The 25,752-nt window shown below is 34.6% G+C and overlaps 1 protein-coding gene across 3 annotated transcripts in view; it reads right to left on the reverse strand.

Moving 5' to 3' along the window:
• TNNI3K (TNNI3 interacting kinase) overlaps nt 1–25,752 on the reverse strand; it is a 292,685-nt gene that overhangs the window by 241,092 nt on the left and 25,841 nt on the right. For 2 of the 3 annotated variants that reach the window (XM_019448876.2, XM_019448878.2), the window contains exon 5: nt 18,708–18,818. The exons of the other annotated variant lie outside the window; for it this stretch is intronic. In XM_019448876.2, coding sequence (XP_019304421.1) covers nt 18,708–18,818 — 111 coding nt within the window. The remainder of the gene's footprint in view (nt 1–18,707; nt 18,819–25,752) is intronic. 3 annotated transcript variants of the gene reach the window in all.

The raw sequence follows: 25,752 nt of genomic DNA on the forward strand, positions 1-25,752 counted from the left end.
ATATGGAACAACTTAAGTGCTCACCAACAGATATATGAAATATGACATACATATGTAATGAAATATTATCTGGCTTTTTTTTAAAAAGTGGAAATCCAAGGGCTTTCCTTGGGTGGCTCACTAGGTTAAGCATCCAACTTTGGCTCAGGTCATGATCTCACTGTCTGTGAGTTTGAGCCCCGCATTGAGCTCTGTTGCTGACAGCTCAGAGCCTGGAGCCTGCTTCTGATTCTGTGTCTCCCTCTCTCTCTGTCCCTCCCCTGCTTGTGCTCTCTCTCTTTCTCAAAAATAAATAAACATTAAAATAAATTAAAAAAGTAAATCCTGCCATTTGTGACAAATGAATGCACCTAGAAGACACTATGCTAAGTGACTTAAACCAGGCACAGAAAGACAAATACTGCATGATCTCACTTACAAGTGGACTTCAAAAAAAAAAAAAAAAAAAATCGAACTCAATGTAACAGAGGGTGGAGTACTGGTTACAGGATTGGAGGAAGGGTTGGAGGAAATAGGAAGATGCTGTTCAGGGCTAAAAACCTGTGGTTAGATGATGAATAAATTCTGGGCACCCAATATACAGTATGACTATAGTTAATAATAATGTATTATACACTTGAAATTTGCTAAGAGAGTAGATCTCAAGTGTTTTTACCATGAAGAAAATTGTAACTATGAGAGGTGATGAATATGTTCGTTAGCTTGACTGTAGTAATCATTACACAATGCATATATACATTCAAAACATCATGTTGTACAACCTAAATATATACAATTTTTATTTGTCAATAATACCTTAATAAAGCTGAAAAAAATCTGCATAGCAAGACCTACCTGGGGATCTCACTTAGCCAGTCCCAAAATAACTGTTTCTAATGCAGCAAAACAGAGACTTGGTGACATATTGCTCAAACATTTGCAGCTTGTCGGTATCTTTTCAAAACTTCTCCTCTGATTTAAACCCCGTGCTTTCCAAAAACCAGTCATATTTCATTCCCAAACTGATAATATTAGTTTCCTGTTTATTTTATGTATATAATTTATAGGGGTATTAATAAAAACTAATGAAATATAAGTAGAAAAAAGTAGTAAAGAACTTAGTGGTATTTCATATTCCAATTACTATATTTTAAATTGTTTATTCAAAAGAAACTAAAGCAATAAATTGTATCTAATTCATTAACAAGTATTATGTAAGCAAAAAAGAGTTTCCTGAATACCAACTTAGGGACTTGCATGTAAAGAAAAGCTTTGGGGGGCGCCTGGGGGGCGCAGTTGGTTAAGCATCCGACTTCAGCCAGGTCACGATCTCGCGGTCCGTGAGTTCGAGCCCCGGGTCAGGCTCTGGGCTGATGGCTCGGAGCCTGGAGCCTGTTTCCGATTCTGTGTCTCCCTCTCTCTCTGCCCCTCCCCCGTTCATGCTCTGTCTTTCTCTGTCCCAAAAATAAATAAAAAACGTTGAAAAAAAAATTAAAAAAAAAAAAAAAAAAGAAAAGCTTTGGCTTCATATTTAAAGTGTGACAAACTGGGGCACCTGGGCGTCCAGCTTCAGCTCAGGTCATGATCTCACAAAAAGAGACAAGAGACAAAGAGACATCAAACTAAAAAGTTTTTGCATGGCAAAGGAAACAATTCAAAAAATGAAAAGGCGACCTACAGAATAGGAGAAAATATTTGTAAACCATATAGCTGATAAGGGACTAAGTTCCAAAATATATAAGGATCTCCTACAACTCAGTAACAAGAAAACCCAAACAATCCATTAAAAAATGGGCAAAGGACTTGGACAGACATTTTTCCAAAGGAAACATACACACACCCAGCATGAATATGAAAATATGCTCAATATCAGTAACTATCAGGGAAATGCAAATAAAAACCACAATGAAATGTCACCTCACATTTGTTAGGATAGCCTTTGTTTGTTTGTTTATTTATTTATTTATTTATTTATTTATTTATTGTTTTTTAAAGAGAGAGACAGAGAGAGCACGCACAAGCATGAGTGGAGAGGGGCAGATGGAGAGGGCATGATAGAATCTTAAGCAGGCTCCATGCTCAGCACAGAGCCCCATGCAGGGCTCAGCCTCATGATGGTGAGTTCATGACCTGAGCAGAAATCAACCAACTGAGCTACCCAGGTATCCCTAGAATAGCTATTATTAAAAAAAAAAAAAAAAAAAAAAAAAAGTGTTGGTGAAGTTGTGAAAAAATAGGAACCCTATACAGTGTTGGCAGAATACAAAATGGCACAGCAGTCATGCAAAACACGATAGATATTCCTCAAAACATTAAAAATGGAAATACCAAATGATCCAGCAGTACCACTTCTGGATATTTCAAAATAATTGAAATCAGAACCTCAAACAGATATTAGCACTCCCATGTTTATTGCAGCATTACTTACAATAGCCAATATATGGAAACGAACTAAGAATCCATTGAAAAATAAATAAAGACAATGTGGTAATGGATATACAGCAGAACATTATTTAGCCATTAAAAAATTCTGCCATTTGCAACAACATTCATAAATGTAGAGGACATCACGCTACAGGAGATAAGCATCACAGGACAAATACTGCATGAGTCCTTTTATATGAGGTATATAGAATAGTCAAATTTTTTAAGTAGAGAGTACAACAGTGGTTGCTGGAGGCTGTTGGGTTGGAGAAATCGGGAGTTGCTGTTTAATGGGTATAAAGTTTCAGTTATGCTAGTTGAATAAATTCTAGAAACATAAATTCTGTATAACATACTGCCTAGAGTTAACAATACGGTACTGTATGCTTCAAAATTTGTTAAGAGGGTAGATGTCACATTAAATGTTCTTACCAAATGTCAAACAAAACAAAGGGAATATGTGTGCATTTTATAGTCATATCTTTAACAGAATTCCTGTATACATTTCCATAGAAATGCACAATCACACATTGTCAGCATATTTATAAAGAATAAAAGAAACAGAACCTGCATATGTCAATACCAATCATGGTTCTAAGCTCTTTAGTTACATTTATTCCTCACAACAACATAAAAAGTAAATCCTGTTATGATTATGTTAGAGAGAAATAAATTTAGGGTTAGAGATAAAGTATTCGCCCCACCCCTACTCAGTTAAACCTAAATTTTCTGGTCTCCAGAGCATACCTACACTTTTAATCAATAGATGTGTTGCCTCATGACTGGTGTCTGCTAGAAACTGGGATGGGACTTATAAATAATCATTCTCAATTCTATTCCAACATCTTAGTTGGAGCTGGTCTTAACTAAACCTAGAAAACCAAAGCTTTGGGGTAAGATTTCAGTGCTCTATGTTCTTCTCCAGGCACTCTCCTGACTTTCACTCTGCCCCCTGACAAATCATTTATGCACTTTAATCTTCACCTTTAATACCTTTAATATTGAGATGACAATTCTGTAATTCCACTCAAGGAGTTTCAATCAGGAACAGTAACAAACATTGGCTGCAGGTCAGATATGAGTTTTGTTAAAAGAAAACACATATAAAGCTGAGATATGATTTGGCTATTTAATACACTGTGAAATATATGACTTTGTTAATGTGTTAGGTTTACACAGAATTGCTTATATTTCCCCACATATACCATGATGTTTCTTATACTATTTTTTCCACCTTGAATGTTCCCACACCCAGTAGGGTGACTTAGTTTCCTCATTTATAAAATGAGGGTGATAATATCACCCATCTTGTGGAGTTATAATGAGAATATAAAGAGATAATGTAAAGTGCTTAGAAAACAACTGGCATATTGAAAACACTCAATAAAAGTTATTTTCATAGAGAGGGAGCTTAATCTGTGCTATAATTTACTTCCCAATAGTTTGGCCAATGACATACTATTAGTATAGAAATCTACTGTATCAAAAATGTCTTTCAAATTGCTAAAGTCTACTTATTTGATACATAGCTTATTAAAATATTGGCCTCACACTAGCAAGCTGATAAAATAGCAAGATAAATAGGATTACACACCTATACATTGATAAATTATCTAAACATAAAATATACTTTAATGCTCTGCCATAAAGGTGCAAAAGCCAGTAAGCATCCAAACACATTAAGGTCATCACTGGTCAACACACTTCAAGTTATAGGCTGCCACATTTATGATGACAAGTAATTTGATATATTTCACAAAATCAATAATTTAAGAGGTACTTTATTTCTGCTTTTCTCCCCCTCTCTCCCGTTTTTCAGAGGACCACACTCTGTGTCTTTCCACATCTGATATATTTCAGAAAGAATAATATCAAGTCTTAATTTAAAATGAGTGATGTAGTACAGAGTTTTAGACCATATATCTATTCAAAGCTGTCAGTTTCCTTTCACCACTTTTCTTATATTCTAAAAACAAATTTAAATTAAACATAGATCAACAATAAATCTGCCAGTTTCTGTCTTATTTATGGCACTTTTAGAAGAGATACTGATGTTCTTTTATAAGCGAAGATGGACACTTTCTCATTCCTTCAGAATTAAAATTAAAACATCTAAAATATTTTATAGAATTTTATTAACCAAGAGATATCTACTATTTTGCTGATCTTAATATTATTCCTTCATGTGTCCCCCTGTAAGATACAGGGAAGCATGTTCTATGTAGTAGAAGGGAGAAGAGCCTCAGTTTTCATTGCCCAAACTTGGTAAGTGCAAAACTATAATATGATTTGAAGATTTAAAAGGAGAGAAAAGTACAGTAGGGGAAGATTTCGCTGAATACCTAGGACCTAATCTATTCCAGATACATGCTATCTCTAAAACTTTACATGATTTAACTCCCAAAGCTGAATGATCAAGAAATTAGAATATATAGCATGATAAAAATTATAATAATCAAACAGCAGTTGTGCATTTATATTTAAATGCAACATACACATACATTACCATTTATTACCTAAAAATGTTCTTCAAAACTGTATAAATGACCAAGAGCCCTCACATCTCATTACAATCATTCATTATTATTTGTACTATCTGACCATACTATGATGTTTGAGTCTCTATGACAACAATATGAGGTTATCTGCTGTGTGTGTCCATCTTCTACTCTGAATAGATATGTCTATTGTGATTATCTATGCCTACTTACCACTGTATGCTGGGTGTGTGGGAGGCAAACAACCTGTTGCTATTCCACAGGAATTCCAGTTGAGATAAACCATAGTAGGAGCACCAAACTTAAGAATTCTCATCCACACTTGAACCTGATTTACTTGAGGAGAGCCTGGAATTTGAGCATGATGTGGTAATAGAATGTGGCTTTTGGAGGGGTATTAGAGGGGTTAAGTATATTTTGAATATAGGTAAATATTGAAGTATAAATATTAAAGTAAATAAATGACAAAAAAAAAGGACCCATAGCTGTAATATCACACAAATGGACAATCTGATTTTAAAATTTATAATGGATGTAGGGCACCTGGGTGGCTCAGTTGGTTAAGTGTCTGACACTTGGCTTCAGTACAGGTCATGATCTATCAGTTCATGAGTTTGAGCCCTGCATTGGGTTCTGTGTGGACAGTGTGGAGCCTGCTGGGGATTCTCTCTCTCTTTCCTTCTCTTTCTCTCTCTCTCTCTCTCTCAAAATAAATAAATAAAAACTTTAAGAAAATAAAATAAAATTTATAATGGATGTAAAAGGCCAAAAATGGCAAAGAAAATTTTAAAAATAATTATAAAAAGATTATCACATTTCTACCCCTGGATATCAAAATTTGTTATAAAGCTTCAGCAATGAAAGTTGAGTGATTTTCACATGCAGCAAACAAACAGAACAATAGGATAGAATAAAGTGTCTAGAAATAGGCCATCCATATACAGACATTTAATTTTTTAAAAAAAGCAAGATGAAACAAGTGGAAGTTCAAAATATGTTGGTAGATTTAACTCTATACAATGCAAATGGATTAATTAAAATAATGAATTTATGGGTAGGATAAAATAAAATCCAATTATATGCTATGTATAAGAGACACCTGTAAAGTAAGAGGTTTATATAGGTTTATAGTAAAAGGATAGAAAAAGATATGCCCAATAAATTCTAAGCAAGAGAGGTATATATTGCTGTATTTATATGAGAAAAATTAGACTTCTTGGGTAAATTAAAGCATTGCTGGAGATAAAGAAGGTTAATTTGTTGTAATGAAAGGATTGATTCTCCCAGGAAACTATAATCATGTTAAATTTGTGCATATCTAGTAACACAGTATCAAAATAAATTAGGAAAAATGTACAGAATTAAAACAAAGAAACAGATCTACAGTAGAGAATTTTTAACACAGAGTTGAAAGCATAAGCCAAAACAAACAAACAAGAAACCCACAAAATACATAAAAGATATGAAGGACATAAACATTTGACCTAATTGGCTCTTACAACACACATTAACAAACGATGGCTGAGTGCATATGCATTTCAGGAACACATAGAACTTTCACAAAACTGATCATATACTGGCCCATATACCAACACTCTACATATTTCTTTTCTTTTTTGAGGTTTATTTATTTATTTATTTTGAGAGAGACAGTGAGTGCATGCACTCAAGAGGGGTGGGAGAGAGAGAGAGAAAGAGAGAGAATCCCAAGCAGACTCTGCACTGTCAGAACGGAGCCTAACGCAGGGCTTGATGCCACCAACTGAGAGATCACAGTCTGAGCAGAAATTAAGAGTTGGACACAACTGACTGAGCCACCCAGGCACCCTCAACACATTTCAAATACTGGGAAACAATGACATAGTTCTCTGACCACAGTGTAAATTAACTTAAAAATCATTAAGAAAAAGGTAAATAAAAAATACCAAATTTATAAAGTTGGAAGCCTACTTCTAAATAACTTGTGGGTCAAAAAAGAATTCACACTGGAATAAGAAAGTAGTTTGAAATTAATATCAACAAAATATGATACATCAAAACTTGGACAATATAGCTAAAGTAGAAGTTTAAAATATATAGACTTGTAAGTGATTAAGAAAAAAGGCTAAAAATTAATGAGCTAAGCCATGTATCCATCTTAAGAAATTTAAAAGAAATTCTTTAAAAAGTAGGAAAAGTAACTCAAATACACTTGAAGATAAGATAGGTAAGGGCAGTTAGAACCTATCCATCTTAAAGTATTCCAATTAAAGAGGATGGAATGCTTTATGAGGCCAGCATTGCCCTGATAACAAACCAGACAAAGACACCACAAAATTATGGGCCCATATCCCTGATGAACATAGAAAAATGCTCAACGAAATAGCAAACCAAATTCAACAATACATTAAAAGGGTCATATACCATAATCAAGTGGGATTTATTCTGGGATGCAAAAATTGCTTAACATCTGCAAATCAATCAATGTGATATACCACACTAACAAAAAGAAAGATCGAAATCATATGATCATTTCAACAGATGTTGAAAAATCATCTGACAAAACCCAACATCTATGTATGATAAAAACTCTCAAGAAACTCACTATGGAGGGAACATACCTCAACATAAAATAGGCCATATATGACAAATCCACACCTAACATCATAGTCAATAATGAAAAGCTGAAAACTTTTCTTCTAAAATCAGAAACAAGGTAAGAATGCCACTTTCTTTCAAAATAGTATTACAAGTCCTACCCAGAGCAATTAGGCAAGATAAAGATATAAAAGGCATCCAAACTGGAAAGGAAGAAATAAAAGTCACTATTTGCAGATGACATGATACTATATGTAGGAAACAGTATAGACTCCATCAAAAACTGTTAGAACAAATAAACAAATTTAGTAAAGTCACAGGACCCAAAATTAACATAGAGAAATCAGTTGCTTTCCTATATCCTAACAAGCTATCAGAAAAAGAAATTAAGAAAATAATCCCATTTACAATCACATCAAAAAGAATAAAATACCTAGGAATAAATTTAACCAAGGAGGTAAAAGGACTTGTATTTTGAAAACTATAAGACACTAATGAAAGAAATTGAAGATGACACAAATAAACAAAAAGATATTCTGTGTTCATGGATAAGGATATTATCCATACTGCCCAAAGTGATCTATGGATTTAATAAAATCTTTATGAAAATACCAACAACATTTTTCTCAGAACTAAAACAAAATATTCTGAAATCTGTATGGAACCACAAAAGATCCCAAACAACCAAAACAATCTTGAGAGAGAATAAGGCTGGACATATCATGCTTTCTGATTTCAAAACATACCACAAAGCTAGAGTAATCAAAACAGTATGCTACTGGCACAAAAACAGACATATAGATCTCTGGAATAAGATAGAGAACCCAGAAAAAACTGTAAATATATGGTCAATTAATCTATGACAAGGGAGGGAAGAATATACAATGGGGAAAAGACAATCTCTTCAATAAATGATTTTGGAAAAACTGGACAGCTACGTGCAAAAGAATAAAACAGGACCACTACCTTACATCTTGTAACTGTATACACTTGTGCAAGGCCATGTTTAATGACTGCATAGTATCCCCCTGTACCCATGTATCATCTTGATTCAATCAATATTTGTTTCTTGGCATTTAGATTGTTTTTCTTATTTATTTTACATGAGCACCCTTACGATCTAATCTCTTATGATTTCCATAAAATAAATTTCTAGAAGTCAGTTTGCTGGATCATAACACACACAAAATATTAAGGCCCAAAACACAGAGAGTTTTCATCATAATTTTGACAGCAGTACAACAAAAATAAATTTATTATTCATATACTGGTACTGGGTTTTGTTCAATTACAAATTTTATTTAAACTCTGATTTAAAAGATTTGGCTATCTATATTAGACACAATCTCAACAATTCCAGAAGTTCCAATGAGGGTTTAGACTTGGTTACTCGCCAAAAAGAAGGAAGTGCTAAAAAAATTTCCAAGGCTTTTGCTATAAAATATTACAGTTCCAGAATTTATTGACTGGATTTCAAGGATTTATGTTATCACACTTGCTGATGGGAGTGCCAACATCTAAACCAATTCACGTTCCTTATTGGAACAACACATTTCCACTCTTCTTGCATCATCAATGTGAAAGTTGTATATTCAGTTTGGCAACCAATTAAGCTAAAAGACATAAAATCAAGTTGGAGAGGGATTAGATATATAGTAATTCTCTAAGTATAAGTTTACTGGGGAAAAAAAGCAGATATAAATAATCTGAAGATCTTTATTTATCTTGACAGTTCATAAATGGATCACAAGCTATCAGTGCTGAGGCTGCTGTGAGTCAGTAACTGATTTTATGTCAGAAAGCACAATTCACATGTGAGATTGGAGACAACAGTACTGATTAGAATGGAGATTAGGAAATTTCGGCCAAGTCACAGAGAGAGACATGCAGATCTCAAAGACTAACCATGCTCCCTAATGGGTATGTTGGGCTTGTTTTTTGTGGAGTAGAATAAACTTAAACTCTGTTACTTTTTTTGTTAGATCAAACTTAATAGATTAAGTCCAAATTCCTCCATTATGTTTTAAATAGGAGTGCACTTGTCATGAGACCTGGGTGCTGTATGGAAGCGTTGAATCACTAAGTTGTATACCTGAAACTAACACTGTATGTTAACTAACTGGAATTTAAATAAAAATTTACTGGAATTGAAATAAAAACTTGAAAAAAAATAAGAACATACAGAATTCCACCAATAGATATTAAGAGAAGAAAAAGAGAGTTCTAGCTTAAATGAAAGTGTATTTTACTATTTTTAAATTTTAACTTAAAATAATAAAGAAAATAATATTAACACATATAACATTAATATGTAAAATAAATAAATAAAAACTTTAAAAAAAGATATTGAATGGGCAAAGAGAAAATTTTAAAAACAAAACTTGATCATTATTTTTGTTTGTATAGGCTATATACTTCATTTAAATTTTTTTTTAACATTTATTTATTTTTGAGAGACAGAGACAGAGTGAGAGCAGGGGAGGGGCAGAGAGACAGGGAGACACAGAATCGGAAGCAGGCTCCGGGCTCTGAGCTGTCAGCACAGAGCCCGACACGGGGCTCGAACCCACAAACTGTGGGATCATGACCTGAGCCGAAGCCGGATGCTCAACTGACTGAACCATCCAGGTTCCCCCTTACTTCATTTTATAGATTTTTTAAGAGTAATTTGTATGAAGCTATTTATGAAAATTGCTTGTGATTTTGTAAGCTACTTTCCTTATTAAAGATATCATTATAATCTCTTGTGCATTTATGGAGAAGAGAAATCATTTTCCTCATTCTGTGTGATTTGTAAAACACTTGCATAATCATTAATTTAGTCATTCAACAAACATTTATTAAAAACCTACTATATTCAGGGCACCTGGCTGGCTCAGTTGTAAGAGCGTGCTACTCTTGATCTTGGGGTCATGAGTTCTAGCCCCACGTTGGCTGTAGAGATTACTTAAATGAATAAATAAATAAAAAGTTTAAAAAGAAATAAAAAAAAAAGAAATGCTCTAAGTTAAAAAAAAAAAACAACTAGTATATGCAAAAGCACCATACTAGAATCTGTGAGAGCTATATAGAGATTTTAACATGCAGTTCCTATGCTCAAGAAAACTATATAATAAAATAGTAAAATATAACCATGTTTATAAAACAGGCAGTGTTAAATACTATGAGAAAGGTATAGAAAAAGTACCATGGTTAGAAACATGGAAACACCTCAAGCTAAAGGAATCCAGCAGTTTAATGAAAGTGGCATTTTAGCTGAACTTTGAGGATGGGTGGGAGAGGCAAACTATAAAGAGACTATAGTGTAATAAAAAGCATAGGGAATATAAATGCATAGCAGTTCACTGAATTTAGAGCATGGGCTGCAAAATGAAAAGTATGAAAACCCATGGCTGAAAAGGTAGGAGAATTAGATCACTATCACTTAATCCCTGCTGGGTGTGTTTTGGGATAAGCAAGTCTCTTGGTCAGAGGAATGACTCAATCAAAGCCACATGTTAGAGAACCTGGCAAAATTTCAGGAGTATTTAGGATAAAATAGGACTGTAAAAGATTGGAAGACAGGCCTTATAAGTCAGAATACTATTGCAGGAAGTCCAGGAAGATAATGACACTGTGAATAAAGAGTAAGATAATGACAGTATGAATGACAGAATGAGGCAACATATTGATCACTACCAGTAATGTCTTTGATAGTTCTAGACAAAAGATTTGCATCCATTGCTTTTGTCTTATTTAATTTGGAATTTCCCCCCAAGTTTCCTGGATAGCTTGATGAATACCTTTCAGGGAAGTATTATGAAAATGATTCTTCAACTCCTGGTAGGATCTTTCTCAGGTGTGGAAATCTGCAGTAATTATGAGACAGCTCATGCCAGAACTAAGGGAGCTAGTAGCCTACTTCAGGGCACAGAACAAAGTAAAAGGGCATCAAGGTTAAAGATGCTCCAAGTGGTTGTACTTGAATTACATCTCAGAGTAACTCTAGAAAGCTTTGTGTGATTTCCTTAACAGTTCCCTGCTTTATAATAGCTATATTAGTCTGATATTCAGTTGTGCAAGAATAAGGGATAAGAGGCAGAGGTGCTGAGTGTCTTTGAGGGACACCTCAGAAGAGAGATGCTGTGACAGAGCGCAACTGTTGAGAGTCACTCATGGGGACTCTAGCCTCTCACTCTCACTTGTCCAACCTCAGCAACTTTCTAAAGGTTCTTTTGAGATCCACAAAAGGCAGCCATAGGGAGAATAACTCACACAATGTTCAGAAAAGATAAAATACTTAAAGTCCTCTACTCCCTAAATACTATCCCAGAATGAATCATCCCTGAGAGAAAGTAGGTAGTACTCACCATCTACTTTACTACTGTATTTAAAGATCAGATAGAAAATATTGGTCTTCCAATGTATTCCTAATTGAGGGGGAGAAGAGTAGTAATTTCCTGCCTGCTTAGCACACAGGGAACTTAGAAGCTCTGAAACTCTGGGGCTGTGACTTAAGCAAGCTATAGAAGCTTTGATTCATAACTCAGCATTCAAATTCCTGGTAGGGAGTATGGCATTGAAAAAGAAGGTTAAATGCACATGCATCAAAATATACAGCTGTTTCTTATCAACTGTCACAGATACCTAGCACAGAAATTACTTCTGCCTAACTGACACATTGCATAACATATGACATACTGCATAACATATATATATGTTATCTCTATATCTATCTTTTTAAAAATGTATAGAGGACCTAGGGTATTGGAATCAAATTCAGTGCACAGAAGGGTTGGCATAGAGAGGTAAATTCACACAAAATGCTGAATGGTTACAAAGGGATTTCTTATTCAGGTTGATTTGATTAGCAATTATCTATGAATCTAATTTCTCAGGTAATGTTTCTTTCATCATTTTCCATGGTAGCAGGCTGATGAATAGTTCATTTACATTTTTATTAGCCTATAAAGATTTTCCTGCTTATGCTCTTTTACCTTACCCCAAAAGCAATACTTAATGTTTAATGATACCTAATAGAACCTTTGGCAAAGACTCAAATGCCCCCCCCCTCAAAAAAAATGACACTCAAGCTAATGCCCTCTTGTATCAATATTACAATTGATACATACACAAGGTACCTCTTCTGAAACCATAAGATTACTGACTATGATGCATGGTCTATGATCTTGTCTCAGTCTCTAGACCAAAAACCTAGACAGTAGGAGACTGTCTCCTTGCCTTTAATAAACAGTATGCTCTGTAGCACATTCAGCAATTAGGACATAGAACTTCTGGTTTTGACTTCTGAGAAAACCACTTTTGAAGGCCACAGGAGATGTACTGTTCCTAAATCAGGTCTCAGTTTTTAAAGATTATTTGTATAATAAATATTTAGTTTCAGACTTAGTCATTTGATAGGAAGGTATATTAAACTTTGGCATCACAGAACTGCAAATGACTATTCAGACCAACTTTAAAGTTAATGCCAACGAATGGTAATTAGAATACCTATCAATCATTAATGGCATTCACTAGGTGATGTTTAAACAATCATTTATAATAATGTGCATTAACTGGTATATTTGGCTCTTGCTATCTATGCTTTTTGTACCTGAATTGTAGTAGCTCATGATCTTCATGTAATATTTGTTTCTCTGCTTGCAAAATTTGGGGATACATCAGAGACAAGGTAATGGTGTTGCACACTGTGAAATGACATAGGGTTCTGTTTTTTCTAATTCCGAATGAAGTTCATAAGGGACGATTGCCTATTCATAAGACTGTAGACAGGTCTAATACTTTTTAGTTATACTACTCCTGAGTACATTATCTCTTTAAGAGAGAGAGAGAGGCAGAGAAAGAGAGAGAGCACATTTTATAATTCCAAGCATTCACTTGTTTGTGCCTTTGGGAAGAAAACTAAAGCCATTTTAAAAGAAATAACTTAGAGAGAGTTAGAAGCTTCTTGGTAAACAAAACTCTCTCCTGAAACATTCAGATGATTTAGTTAAGAATGAACTGGAACAACATCAATTGCATTTCCTTGAAATCAGAAATAAATTCCAAAATAACTAGGAAGGCTTTCTGAAGCAGTGTTTGGAGAAGTGTTTACAATCTGAAGAAAGGATAAGGTAGGATACAATAAATTCAACTACAAAAATAATACTCTCACCTGCACAAAGTGTATATGAAACTGTGACTTTCTGTGACAAATAAAACACTCCCCAACCCCTATACATTACATATTGTGTCATCCCAGACATGCTTTTCTATTTGCTATTCAAACAGCTGTCTACAGCTACAGAAAATTGATTTGTCTCTTGATAACTTTAGAAACTACTGTATGAAGTATCACAGTGTAACAGCTTTTAAAAGAATTATTTGACTAAGTATAAAGTGTTTTACACTTGGGGGATATGTGTGTGTATGTGTGGTGTATGTGTGTGTTGTATTCTCACACATATGCATTATACCTCCATGGGTTCTGGTGCCCATATTATAAGTGCCATATAAAGCTATTCTTGAATTAATTTAATATTGATTTATTTGTATATGTAGCAACATCTGGGCCTTAAATAGTAAGATATTCAGTTTATGCTTTATTTTATGAATATATTTTTTGTGTCTTATGGGTGTAAGTCTGTTTTAGCAACACAGGCAAGAGTCCAAAGGGAATAATTGTCCTTCTATACACAAGACTACAGATTTGAAATAGATAATCAGGTGTGGGTCCTACTCATCTCATTTATTCATTGCCTGAATGGCTCTGTGGAAGCCACTGAACTACTCTAATCCTCAGTTTTCTTATTAATAAACTAAATCTAATGGTAACTATCTAACAGGAGAGCCAAATGACAAATGCATGTGAATACCAAAGCACTAACAAATGTTAGCTAATATTTTTCATTTCTCATGGTTGAGAGAACATATGACTCATGTACCCCTTGGATTTAAAGGGGAGAAGAGGGTTTAGTTCATTTTTGTAAATTGCTGAAAGGATCTTAGGCCTTGCGTAAAGCAGCATATGTACATGTATTGATAGATGGATAGGTCAGGGAGAAGTAGTGAGACCCAGGATAACTAGTATTTGCCTGTTTTTCAAAGCACAGTAAATCTAAATCTGAGTTCTCAAATTGCAATCAGCATGTCCAGGAATCCACAGCACATGTTCTCTTCTATTATTGAAGGAGACAGCTGCCTAGTCAATGTAAATTTTATTGTAAAATTGTTTAATAGAATTCACAATTATGGGAGGACAAACACACTTGAGACACTAATGGAGGTTCTGAATTTGATATGTGTAGACAAAGAGGGCTGTCAGACTTAGCATCACTTATTGTTGCACAGAGACAGGTGGGCAATGAAAGAAAGTGGCTACTAATGAAAGGGAACTCCCACTGATCCACTGCTACCATCTCTGCTAACCAAGAGTGAAAAACAAGAGTGAAATAAGCATCTAAATTTTTGGTATAATAAGTAGAGCTATATGTATTTTATCCCATTGTTCTCATTGCACTTTCTACACAATTTGATACCCAGGATCCTTTACTGAAAGACTCCATAGTCCTAATTACTGTGATAGTACAATATCCTTGTTTTCTTCATTCCACTGTGACCAATGCATCTTTGTCCCTCAATGGGGCAGCAAGTCCTCAAGTCTCTATAGATAGGCTCAGTCCTGGCTATCTATTAGACCCAATTTACAACTTTCAGCTATTATGGTTTAAAATATCATCTCTTCACATATAATTTTCAAAACCTTACATTAAACCCCAACTTCTCCATTGAATGCTAGTTGTATATTTCTAAATGATTAAGGAACATTTCCACTTGAAACTTTGGATGTCATCAGATCAACATGTTGGGACTAATTGAGTTCTCCTCCAAATTGATTCCTTTACCCAATCTTTTATCTCTCTCTGTTTAATCATCATATCATCACTCTGGAATCCATAGTAAATTCTTTGTTCAGAGAAATCCTCTTCAATACATTACTTATCAAAACTCCAATCATTCTCTTGCTCAAAAAGTTCCAATGGCTCCTTATTTCCTATTAGAAAAAAATCCTACTGGCTGTAAATGTCTTTAAAGAGCAGGGATTTATTTGTTTTATTTATCTCCTTATTCATCTAGTCATGTGTGTTGTACATCATAAACTACAATATATGCTTACTAAGTTGAATGAAACTCCTTGGACTTTTATGCTCAGTTTCCTTAGTCTGGTCCATTCCTAACATCCAAAGGGACTTTTCACAACCTGTTTGTCATTACATTCACTCTCTCCTAAGTGTGTTCAGCTCATTCTTCTTACAGTTTCTGGACATGATTCCTCTTTTTTTTCTGTCAAGTTCTTACCACTCCTTAAAGTTCAGCCCAACTTCAAAACCCCTCTCATAAATCCTTCCCCAAATCTTTCAGTCTACATTGATTTCTATTCCCAGTGAACACGTAACACTTCTCATTTTGTGTTGTCATTCTTTGCTATGCAATTATCACATTTCTAATTGTTTCTAAGTATCAAACTCACTCTGATCTTTGACTCTTTCCTCTTCCTTCCTTCCTTACAATTTTACTTTTGAATTGTTTATATAATTCTTCCTGTAGATTCATTTTTTAATGTTTATTTGTTTATCTTGAGAGAGAGAGAGAGAGAGGGAGCACATGCATGAGCACAAGTGGGGAGGGGCAGAGAGAGAGGGAGAGAGAGAGAATCCCAAGTAGGCTCCACGCTGCCAAAGCAGAACCTGATGCGAAGCTCACGAACCCATGACCTGTGAAATCATGACCTGAGCAGAGAGCAAGAGTCAGATGCTTAACCTACTGAGCCACCCAGGTGCCCCTTCCTGTGTATTCATTTTGTGTGTCCAGCTACACTATAATACCTTTAGAAGGAAAAAGTATGTCATACATGTTTTCTTCTATCATTCCCATATTCTAACGCTATGCTATAGAAAAAGTAGAGGCTAAAAATATTTATTAAATGAATGAATATGAGTAGGGAAGAAAATACATTAATAGTAAGTATTTATTGCAATTAATAGCTTTGAAAACATAATTCAGAGAAAAATTTTGTATTTTGAACATGAAACTTATAGGTTTTTAAATACCATTTTGTTTTATTATCCAACCTGTAACTTAATTCATCTATTAGATAAAAAGAGAATAAAGGTTAATGAATATACACCTGCTTTATGTACCATCAGTAATTGTCTACAAAAATCACAAAATGTTATACAACAGCTAATGAAGTTGGAGAACCCATAAAGAAATGCAAGACAAGACTAGAGACATATTTGGAATTATTCTGGTAAAGTTTTCCCTAAGGCTAGTAGAATTATATTTCATTCTACACTATGATTTACATAAGTAAGAAAATAGATATTTCAGTAGGAGAAGAAGAGACCAGGCTCTTAACCACCTTGCTTTTGACCCTGTTGTAATTCTATCCCTGACAAATGTAATCAGCTCAGCACTAGACAAAAAGGATTTTGTTTTGCAAAACATATTCTGCCATTTTCCCGGCATTAAGAGGCTGGATGTATCTCACTGGAACTTAATGTCTATCCCATAAAACTTCCACCCAGACTCCTTAAAGTTTACCTTCCATTTACTTTATTACTGGCCTCAGTCGGTTTCTTTTTTGGAAAAGTTATTTAGGTGATTCTAATAAAATTTCCTTACTCATAAATAACACAGATTCACTTATAATTACAGTTAATCTCACCAAAAGATTTATTTTGGGGGGAAATAAGATATAGTAAGGGTGGAAATGTAAGCACGAAGGAAACGATTTTTCTCTCGATGAAATATGTCAATATTTATCGAGTGTAAGAGCCCCTTAAAGTGACACTCTTAAGGGAAGTAGATTACACCAACTTCATAAGTTTTATGTATTTTATATGATATGCAGCTCTATTTGTTCACAGTTGGTGTGTGTGTGTGTGTGTGTGTGTGTGTGTGTGCGCGCGTGAGTGTGTTAGCAAGGAAAATACAATTTAACTTGCAATGTGACTAAAAGGGAGAAATAGATAACTGTTTAATAATAAAGGTACCATGGTTACCATAACTAATAGAGTGTGAAATTTTGAGAAAAATGACCAGGATTCCAGACATGGCTCTTTTTTTTCAGTGGATTTGCAATATGTAAAGACAATTACTATACAAGAGTAGTGGTTTTATATCTTTATATCTATCAAATGGCACTGTTGCTAAAAATTGTTTCATGAGAATTTGTCAGTGAATTAAATAAGTAATACAAATGAAAGTGCTTTGTATGTATGAAATCAATATTTCAACAATTAAATCTAAGACATGACTCAGAATCCTTCCCATGAGCTTTAAAATACTTTGTGATCTGGTTTGTAAGCATCCACCTGATCTCAATCTCCATCACTCTATCTCTAGCTCATACCACATAAACAACTTTGGCTCACTCATATCACTCAGACACACCTGAGTCTTTTCTGCCACAGGGTCTTTGCATGTGCTATCATATATATTTTATATACAGTTTTACCATATACTTTATTTTAGATGGTGCCCATTTCTCCACTCTGTTTTCATTTTACTTTGTTTTATTATTTTTCTAGTACTCACTAGTGATGTTATATGTTTTCTTTCTTTTATTGCCTGTCTCATTTTCTACAACTAAATTCCAAGAAAATGGAATCTTGCCTGTCTTTCCTGCTACTCTCACCTCGGAGCTAGAACAGTATCTACAGCACAACTGATGCTTAATAAATCAACTAATACATAAGTGAATGAATGAATGATCTTTTACTGAGTATTTACTGAAGCAATCTGAAAAGTGCTTTATATGGATTGTCTAATCTAATAATTACAATAGGCCTATTACTATTTCTATTTTATAAATGAAGAAAACAGAGATATCATCACGTACAGTAACTTGCTTGAGGAAAACACAGCAAGTGATGGAAAATGAACTGCCTGACTCCAACATCTCTGCTCTTTTTTTTTTTGTCCCTGAAACCTATGCTCTTAATCACTGCTATATAGCCTGTGTGTACCCAGCCATCTTTATATTAATTGGTGTTTGATTACATTGTTACAAAACAGACTGAATTGACTATCAAAAGAACATTTATATAGCTTAACTTGACCCTCCAAATAAATGATGTGTTCAGTAGCTAAAAAATAAACCAGCTCCTAAAAGCCAGCCTTTAAAAACAGTTAAGAACAAGAATTAAAAGAGTCAGGTTTGTTACAGGTGATCAAGGTGAGACTTACCTCCAGGTGACCAGCAATTGTAGCAATATGTAGGGCAGTGAGGCCACCATACCCAACCTGCTGTATGTCAGCTCCACTGTGAAGCAGGGAAGTGATCAATTCTGCACTGTCCTGTAAGGAAACACATCTTTAGTGTTACTTTTCTACTAATAGCAGGTTTGGACACTGTGCAACAGGATATATTGATCCCTAACTGTCAGCCAGTTCAGGTGCTCAAAGAAAACCTAAGTGTGATTTCTGGCATAAGAGCACACGAGACAGCAGAGAGCAACTCTGAGATGGTTGAAATGTAGGACCAAATGACAGGGCTATTCAGTTACAATCAATCCTCTATCATTGGACCATGAAAGATAGAAAGGACACTACCTATGGTGAGGTTCTTGAAAACTCAACTCAATCTTACTTTAGGTCACTCCAACAAATGTGCTTCTCCAGCAACTGTGATATTGGACTGACTGCAGGGGATTATTTCATGGTAATCAGTAATTGTTTCTTCTCTGCATATGTGTCATAGCACCTATACATAATTAATGACGCATAGTGTCATGGGCCTACATATAATCAATCAGTAGTGTCTTTCTTAACTTCACTTATTTTAACAGTGAAAATGTTTGAAGTAGTATTTAGGCCTTTAAGTTAGAATAATTTATGCAATGGCCAAAGGGGTCCTTACTTTCCTCATACTATTATTTGCACTGTATTTCTGTCTTTGGAGAGACAAGGAACTTTTTCACAATATTAATAGCAATTTACATTCATTGAATTTTTATTATGTAATTAACCTTTCAGATGCATTAACTTATTTAAACCTGGTATATGATAAGACTTCAAAGATGGTTAATAAAACAATAAAAATAAAAAAAATATTTTCTAAAATTACCCTATGAAAAGTTATTATTTTATACCTTATTTTATAAGTCAGAACATTCAAAAGAGTGATATGGAGGGTCATATATTCATAAAACCCTACAGCTGGAAGGGAATGCAAAGAAAGGTCTTCATGTTTCTTTCTTTTGAGTGAGAAGATTATTTCTCACTCGAAGCAAGAATTCAAACCACAACTTCTGTATAATATTTGACCCACCAACATCTCAAACATACTCTGTGGCAAGAAAGTCAAGTCTTCATGGGACAGGCCACTGCATTTATGCATGAAAGTATTATTTCAAATACTGTTGGTTAAGAAAATCCTCCCATTAAAAAAAAAAGTTTGATTTCTTAATCCTGTTATACATAACTGAAGGTCTAGGAGAAATTATAAAAAAGTGAAAAAACTTTGGTAAAGAATTCCAAATAGCAAAATTAATGTTATAGTTTCAAAATTCTCTACTCTGTACATCTGTTCTACTAAGTAAGTTAAAGATTTTGTGTTTCTTTACTGTTCCATTGACTCCCTTTGTTCAGAATAGAGACTTAAGTTTTCTCCATTCTTTATTATTTTTTTTCATTCTTTATTATTTTTAATGTTTATTTATTTTGAGAGAGAAAGAGGGGTAGAATCCCACATGAGTGAGCAGGGGAGGAGCAGAGAGAGAGGGAGAGACAGAATCCCAAGCAGGCTCGGTGCTGTCAGCACAGAGCCCGACACAGGGCTCCATCTCAGGAACTGTGAGATCATGACCTGAGCTGAAATCAAGAGTCAGACGTTCAATTGACTGAGCCACCCAGGTTCCTCTTCTCCATTCTTTTAAACAAAACAAACAGAACAAAACAAATTTATTCCACTGAAGCTTATTCTTACAGTTATCTCTATCCTTGCTTCATTTTCCAAGCTTCTGAATAAAGTTATTGCTGCTCACTGTTGACAGCTCCGATCTCATTTCTTTAGTAATCCCTAGCCATGTATACACAAATCTTACATAATCCCAACTGAGTTCACTATACTCCTTACACATCGAATTCTGCTCTTTCTCACACCATCGGTTCTCCCTTTGTCCTTGCCTTATATTATCAAGAGAAATCACTATGCTAGTTTCTTCCACCTCAGACATAAGGACTCACCATGGTCCTGAATCACCTCCTCAAGTTTCAGAAGGTAACTTTGTTCACCAAACCCAATGTCAATCCTCCATCTCCTCTCTATAGTCAGATTATCTCTTTTTTCTTAAAATCCTTACCTCTTTTGCTGTCTTAAAACCATATATTCCTGATTTCTTTCTCTTTGCCTCTTCTTTATTTCTGTCTGCCTCCAAAAAGTGAGTTTAGGCCCAAGCTACTTTCTCATTCCAAATGCCACCTTTGGTAATTCTTACACAACCAGATAACTTTATCTTTAGTCCAGATCTTCTAAGTCCAAATTCTATGCACCCTGCCTATCAATAGCATCTCAAATTAAAAATTCAAAATTGCTCTTATAAATACCATTCATAATTTTCCCAGTGTTATCTGTCATCTTCTAGTATTTCTTATTCATGTTAATGACATTTTCTTACTCCAAATGACTTTAAATCTCTTCCACTCAATCAGTTTCAGAATTCCTCTGGTTTTAACTTACTAGTACTTCCTATATTTCTTCTCATTTCTAACATCACCCTCCATTTTACAACCTTCTAACTAGTCTCCTTGATGAAGCCTTTTCCCACTGCAGCCCATTTTCCATATTGCTACCAAATATTCTTACACACAGTTTTTATGACATTATTCTCCTTTTCAATACACTTTTCATATACTTAACAAATATTTATTGAGCATATATAGTATGTGAAACACTGTTATGAGCAGTGGAGACACTGCAGTAAGACAGTTAAATTTCTGCCTTCATGGAGCTTATATTTTTACTGTGTGTATGTAAGAGTAGAGAGATAACACGTAAAAAGTAATGTATGGAATGATACAGTACCAATGACTATGAGGGAAAACAGGCAAATGATAAAGGGGCTACTCTAAACTGAGTAATCAGGGAAAGCTTCATTGAGGTAAATGTGCACTTGAGATATGTAGTAAATACCAAAAAGGAGAAATCCAAGCCACAATTTCAAGGATGGCCACTAAAGGCCAGGGAGCAGCTAGTGTGAAACATATAATTTCTTAAGATGGAAATAAACTTAGTGTGTTTGAAGGCCAGTGTTGAAGAGAAGGCTTAAAAAAAAAAAACAAGAAAGGAAAATAATGTTCAAGATGAGGTCAAAGCCACATGATCTCATAGAGTCTTGCAGACCAGGGTATTTGGTGTTCGAATTTTTCCCAAGTGCAATAGCTAATAGAATGACATCAGCTAGGGAAGAATTAGGAAGAAGTAGTTTGGGGGAGAAATAAAATGTTTAATTTGTCACATGTTAAGTTTGAGACACTTACAACATAAGGTTAAGACTGTGGGTACTAGAATTACCTCCCTAGTTAGAATCCCAGCTCTGCCAATGACTGTGTCATTTGGGGCAAGTTACATAACTTCTTCACATGAAGTTCGTTGGTTTTCAATAAAGGGGACATTAACTGCATCTCCTGATGTGATACACATACAAACTGTGCATTCACAACTGATGTGATAATACATTTAAAGTACTTAAAAGGTACCTGGAAAAATAATAACTCAATAAACTTATCACCATTGGACATAGAAGACTGGAGCTCAGTTTGGTCCTCAGTGAAAGCTTCCAAATAAGCAAGTGATTTGACTCCATCATCTAACTTCTGTTTCTCCTTTCCCCTTGCCTCCTCCCCACAACTTCATTTCCTCTGATTCATTAGTTACCCACTGAAATAATCAAAGTAATAAAACATAGGAAAACTCTAAAGCAGTACTGGAAACAGGAAATGTCTATGAGTTCTGCTTTCTCCAGGAATAACAACAAAAAAAATCATGGGAATTAATTCCAACTTCATCAATAACTTTTAATTTTAAATGGTGAGGCTAAAGACAGGAGTAGTCTCTGAGGTAAATGAAAAATTAGAATGTTTTTCTCTGCAGATGGGTAGGCAATGCAGGAAGTGGAGGTCTTTTTAAGCACAAAATCATTTTTTAAAGTAGAGGAAAAATATGATAAATTTAGGCAAATAAAGCGATTAAAAATACAATAAGATAAATTAAAAATTAGAGAAACATCTGTAATATGTAAAATTTACAAGTGGTTTGTGTATCTAATATATGAAGAACTTGTACAAATCAGTAGAAAGATGGATACTCTTTAACTTGACAAATATGTTAATGAATATCTACCTTTTGACAAGCACTGTACTAGACTATATTAAAATAATTATATGTAAAAAATGGAATATATAAAATATTTATCAGGCAGATTCTAGTAATCTCAACTAATATTTTAAAGTTTTTAAAAAAATTTTTAACATTTTTATTTATTTTTGAGAGACAGAGACAGAGCATGAGTGGGGGAGGGGCAGAGAGAGAGGGAGACAGAATCCAAAGCAGGCTCCAGGCTCCGAGCTGTCAGCACCAAGTCCCACGCGGGTCTCGAACCCACAAACTGTAAGATCATGACCTGAGCTGAAGTCAGACGCTCAACCGACTGAGTCACCCGGGCACCCCAATCTCAACTATTCTTATATATTTTTTCTTATTTAGCCGAAATTTGTGGAATGTAAGAGAAAGTATGTCATGATTTTTTTTTTTTTTTTCTGAGAGAGAGGGTTAAAGTGAGTGAGTGGCAGACAGAGAGAGAAAGAGAGGGAGGGAGGGAGGGGAGCGAGAGAGAGAGAGAGAGAGAGAGAGAGAGAGAGAGAGAGAGAGAGAAATAGGGCTCACCCGGAGCAGGGCTTGAGATCACTCGATGTGGGACTCAAACTCACGAACTGTGAGATCATGACTTGAGCCAAAGTCAGATGCTTAATGACTGAGCCCAGGTGCCCTGTCATGATTTCTCCAGAACAGTCAAATGTTGAGTCAGTTCAAAGTACTAAATTATCCTTTCATATCTTGGTTGGATTTCTTAAGTTGATCTCTGATTGATCTAATTTTTTTTTTTTTACCAAATGCGATAAAAATAGAAGTTTTCTCTTTCCAAGCTGTGCTAAAGAGAATGTAACAAAACATTCATTCCTACTTAAAATTTGCTTACTATGATTAAGTACCATGTAAAATGTTTTGACATAATCTCTTTCAAGTTTCACAAGTTACCTATGAGAAAAATAGAACTATCCCTACTATACCTGATAAAAATCAGACTCAAAGAATTTGAAGTAATTGTAGAAACTTAGTTTGTAAGTGTTGGAGCTAGGTACAAATTTGAGCCTGTTTGACTTCAAATTCCATGCTGCATGTTTGATGATCCATGGTGCCGATCTTTCCTTTGTTCCAATATCGAAGAGAGGTGATTTTTGCTGTATTTTGTTGCATTTAAGTGACAAGTCCCAAATATTTCTATCCTCCTCTACAGAAGTCTTAAGTTGTAATGGAAGAATTTTAAAATTCAGCAATATGGTACACAGCTCCCAGAAAAACAATTCATAAAAATAATAATATTAGGTAAATTTTAAATATGATAAAGCTTATCTTATTAATTGCTTGCTCTATGATACATAACAAGTATCTAATGGCAAATTTTTTAAAAGAATGACCCTTAAGCCTTGGATAGGGAATAGTCTTCTGGAGAATGGACAGGTTTTCCTCTATGCATTGTCTAGCCAAATTTACATCATTATTACTCAGTGGAACACAGAAGCTTTCTGAAGTGTGGGGCAAATAAGCCTCTGTAATGCATTAATGTATACAATATTTATTTTTAAGAAAAATAAAATCTGCATGTGGTAGAGTAAGGCTTGGACAAAAAAATCTGTCCAGGAAATCCTTGAAAAAATAGGATTCAGGATACAATAGATCTACAAAGATTTAAGTAAATGGGTGAAAGCTTTTTGTAATGGTAGCAACTCCAAATTCGTATTATGCATAAAACTCTAACACAGCATCTAATATCTTGCCTGTTGTTAGCTTTGTGATTGTTACTATGGATAAAGCCAAAAATAAGTAACCATTAGTGTTAGAGAGCTCAGATTCTCTACCACCAAATTACATAAGTTAAATACACACACACACACACACACACACACACACACACACATTTGTTTTGTTTTGTTTTGCCAATCTTATTTCAGAATAAAAACTAAACTGGGAATTTTAATGTCTAAAATTTACTTTCTTCTGATTTGGAAATATGTGTTCTGCAAGTTTTAAAACACGGCACACATTAATTTATGATCTTCCCGTATAGATGTGAAATTTGTGGCCCTTCCCCTTGAATATGGGTGGGTTGTGACCAAAAGAGTGTGGTAGAAGTAAACTATGACCTCCAAGTCTAGGTCATAAAAAGCCACATTCCTTCCTCCTTATTTTCTGGAAAACTTGCTCTTGAAGCTGTTAGTTACCATGCAAGAAGTCTTACTAATTTGAAGCAGTCAGGCTATACTAGGTCCCAGGCCATATAGATAGAGAAGCTACATATCACATAAAGTCTTTCCAATCAAATGACCTAGCTAAAGCCAGACTTAGTCATTCTAGTCCAGGCACAACCAGATATGTGAGGCCTTCAAAGGTTTCCAATTCCCTGGTTGATGGAGCACACCAGTCATTTATGTCTTCTCAGCTGAGGCCCTAAATACAGTGGAGAAGAATCAAGCCATCCCTCCTGTGTTTTGTCTGAATTTATGAACTGAGAATCCATGAGAATAATTAAATGATTGTTGTATTAGAGGACTAAGGTTGGGGTAATTTGTTATGCCTCAACAGATAACTAGAACATGTCATAATAGAAAATGTAGAAAGTAAAGGAATAAATAACAATTTATAACCTGTAGTACTACCATATAATCACTATTATCATTTATGTGTTTATTTCCTTCCATTCTTTCCCTAGGTACAAACCTTCACGAAACTAAACAGAACAAAGAATATCACAACAAAGTAAACTTGTGTTTGCATACTGACAGCTACTTCCTACATTTGGGACATGGTCCCCTAACTTCGTAGGTTATGGAGTGTTTTTCTATTCAGTGGAGATCATAATATCAATCTCATAGAGTTGTGAGGACTCAATAAAAAAATGTAATGCATTTTTGCATAATGCTTGACACATAATCGTTATTATTAATATGTATA

Source organism: Panthera pardus, unplaced genomic scaffold (genome assembly GCF_024362965.1).
Source record: "Panthera pardus isolate Hobbes unplaced genomic scaffold, ASM2436296v1 HiC_scaffold_11, whole genome shotgun sequence".
Classification (NCBI taxonomy): Eukaryota; Metazoa; Chordata; class Mammalia; order Carnivora; family Felidae; genus Panthera; species Panthera pardus.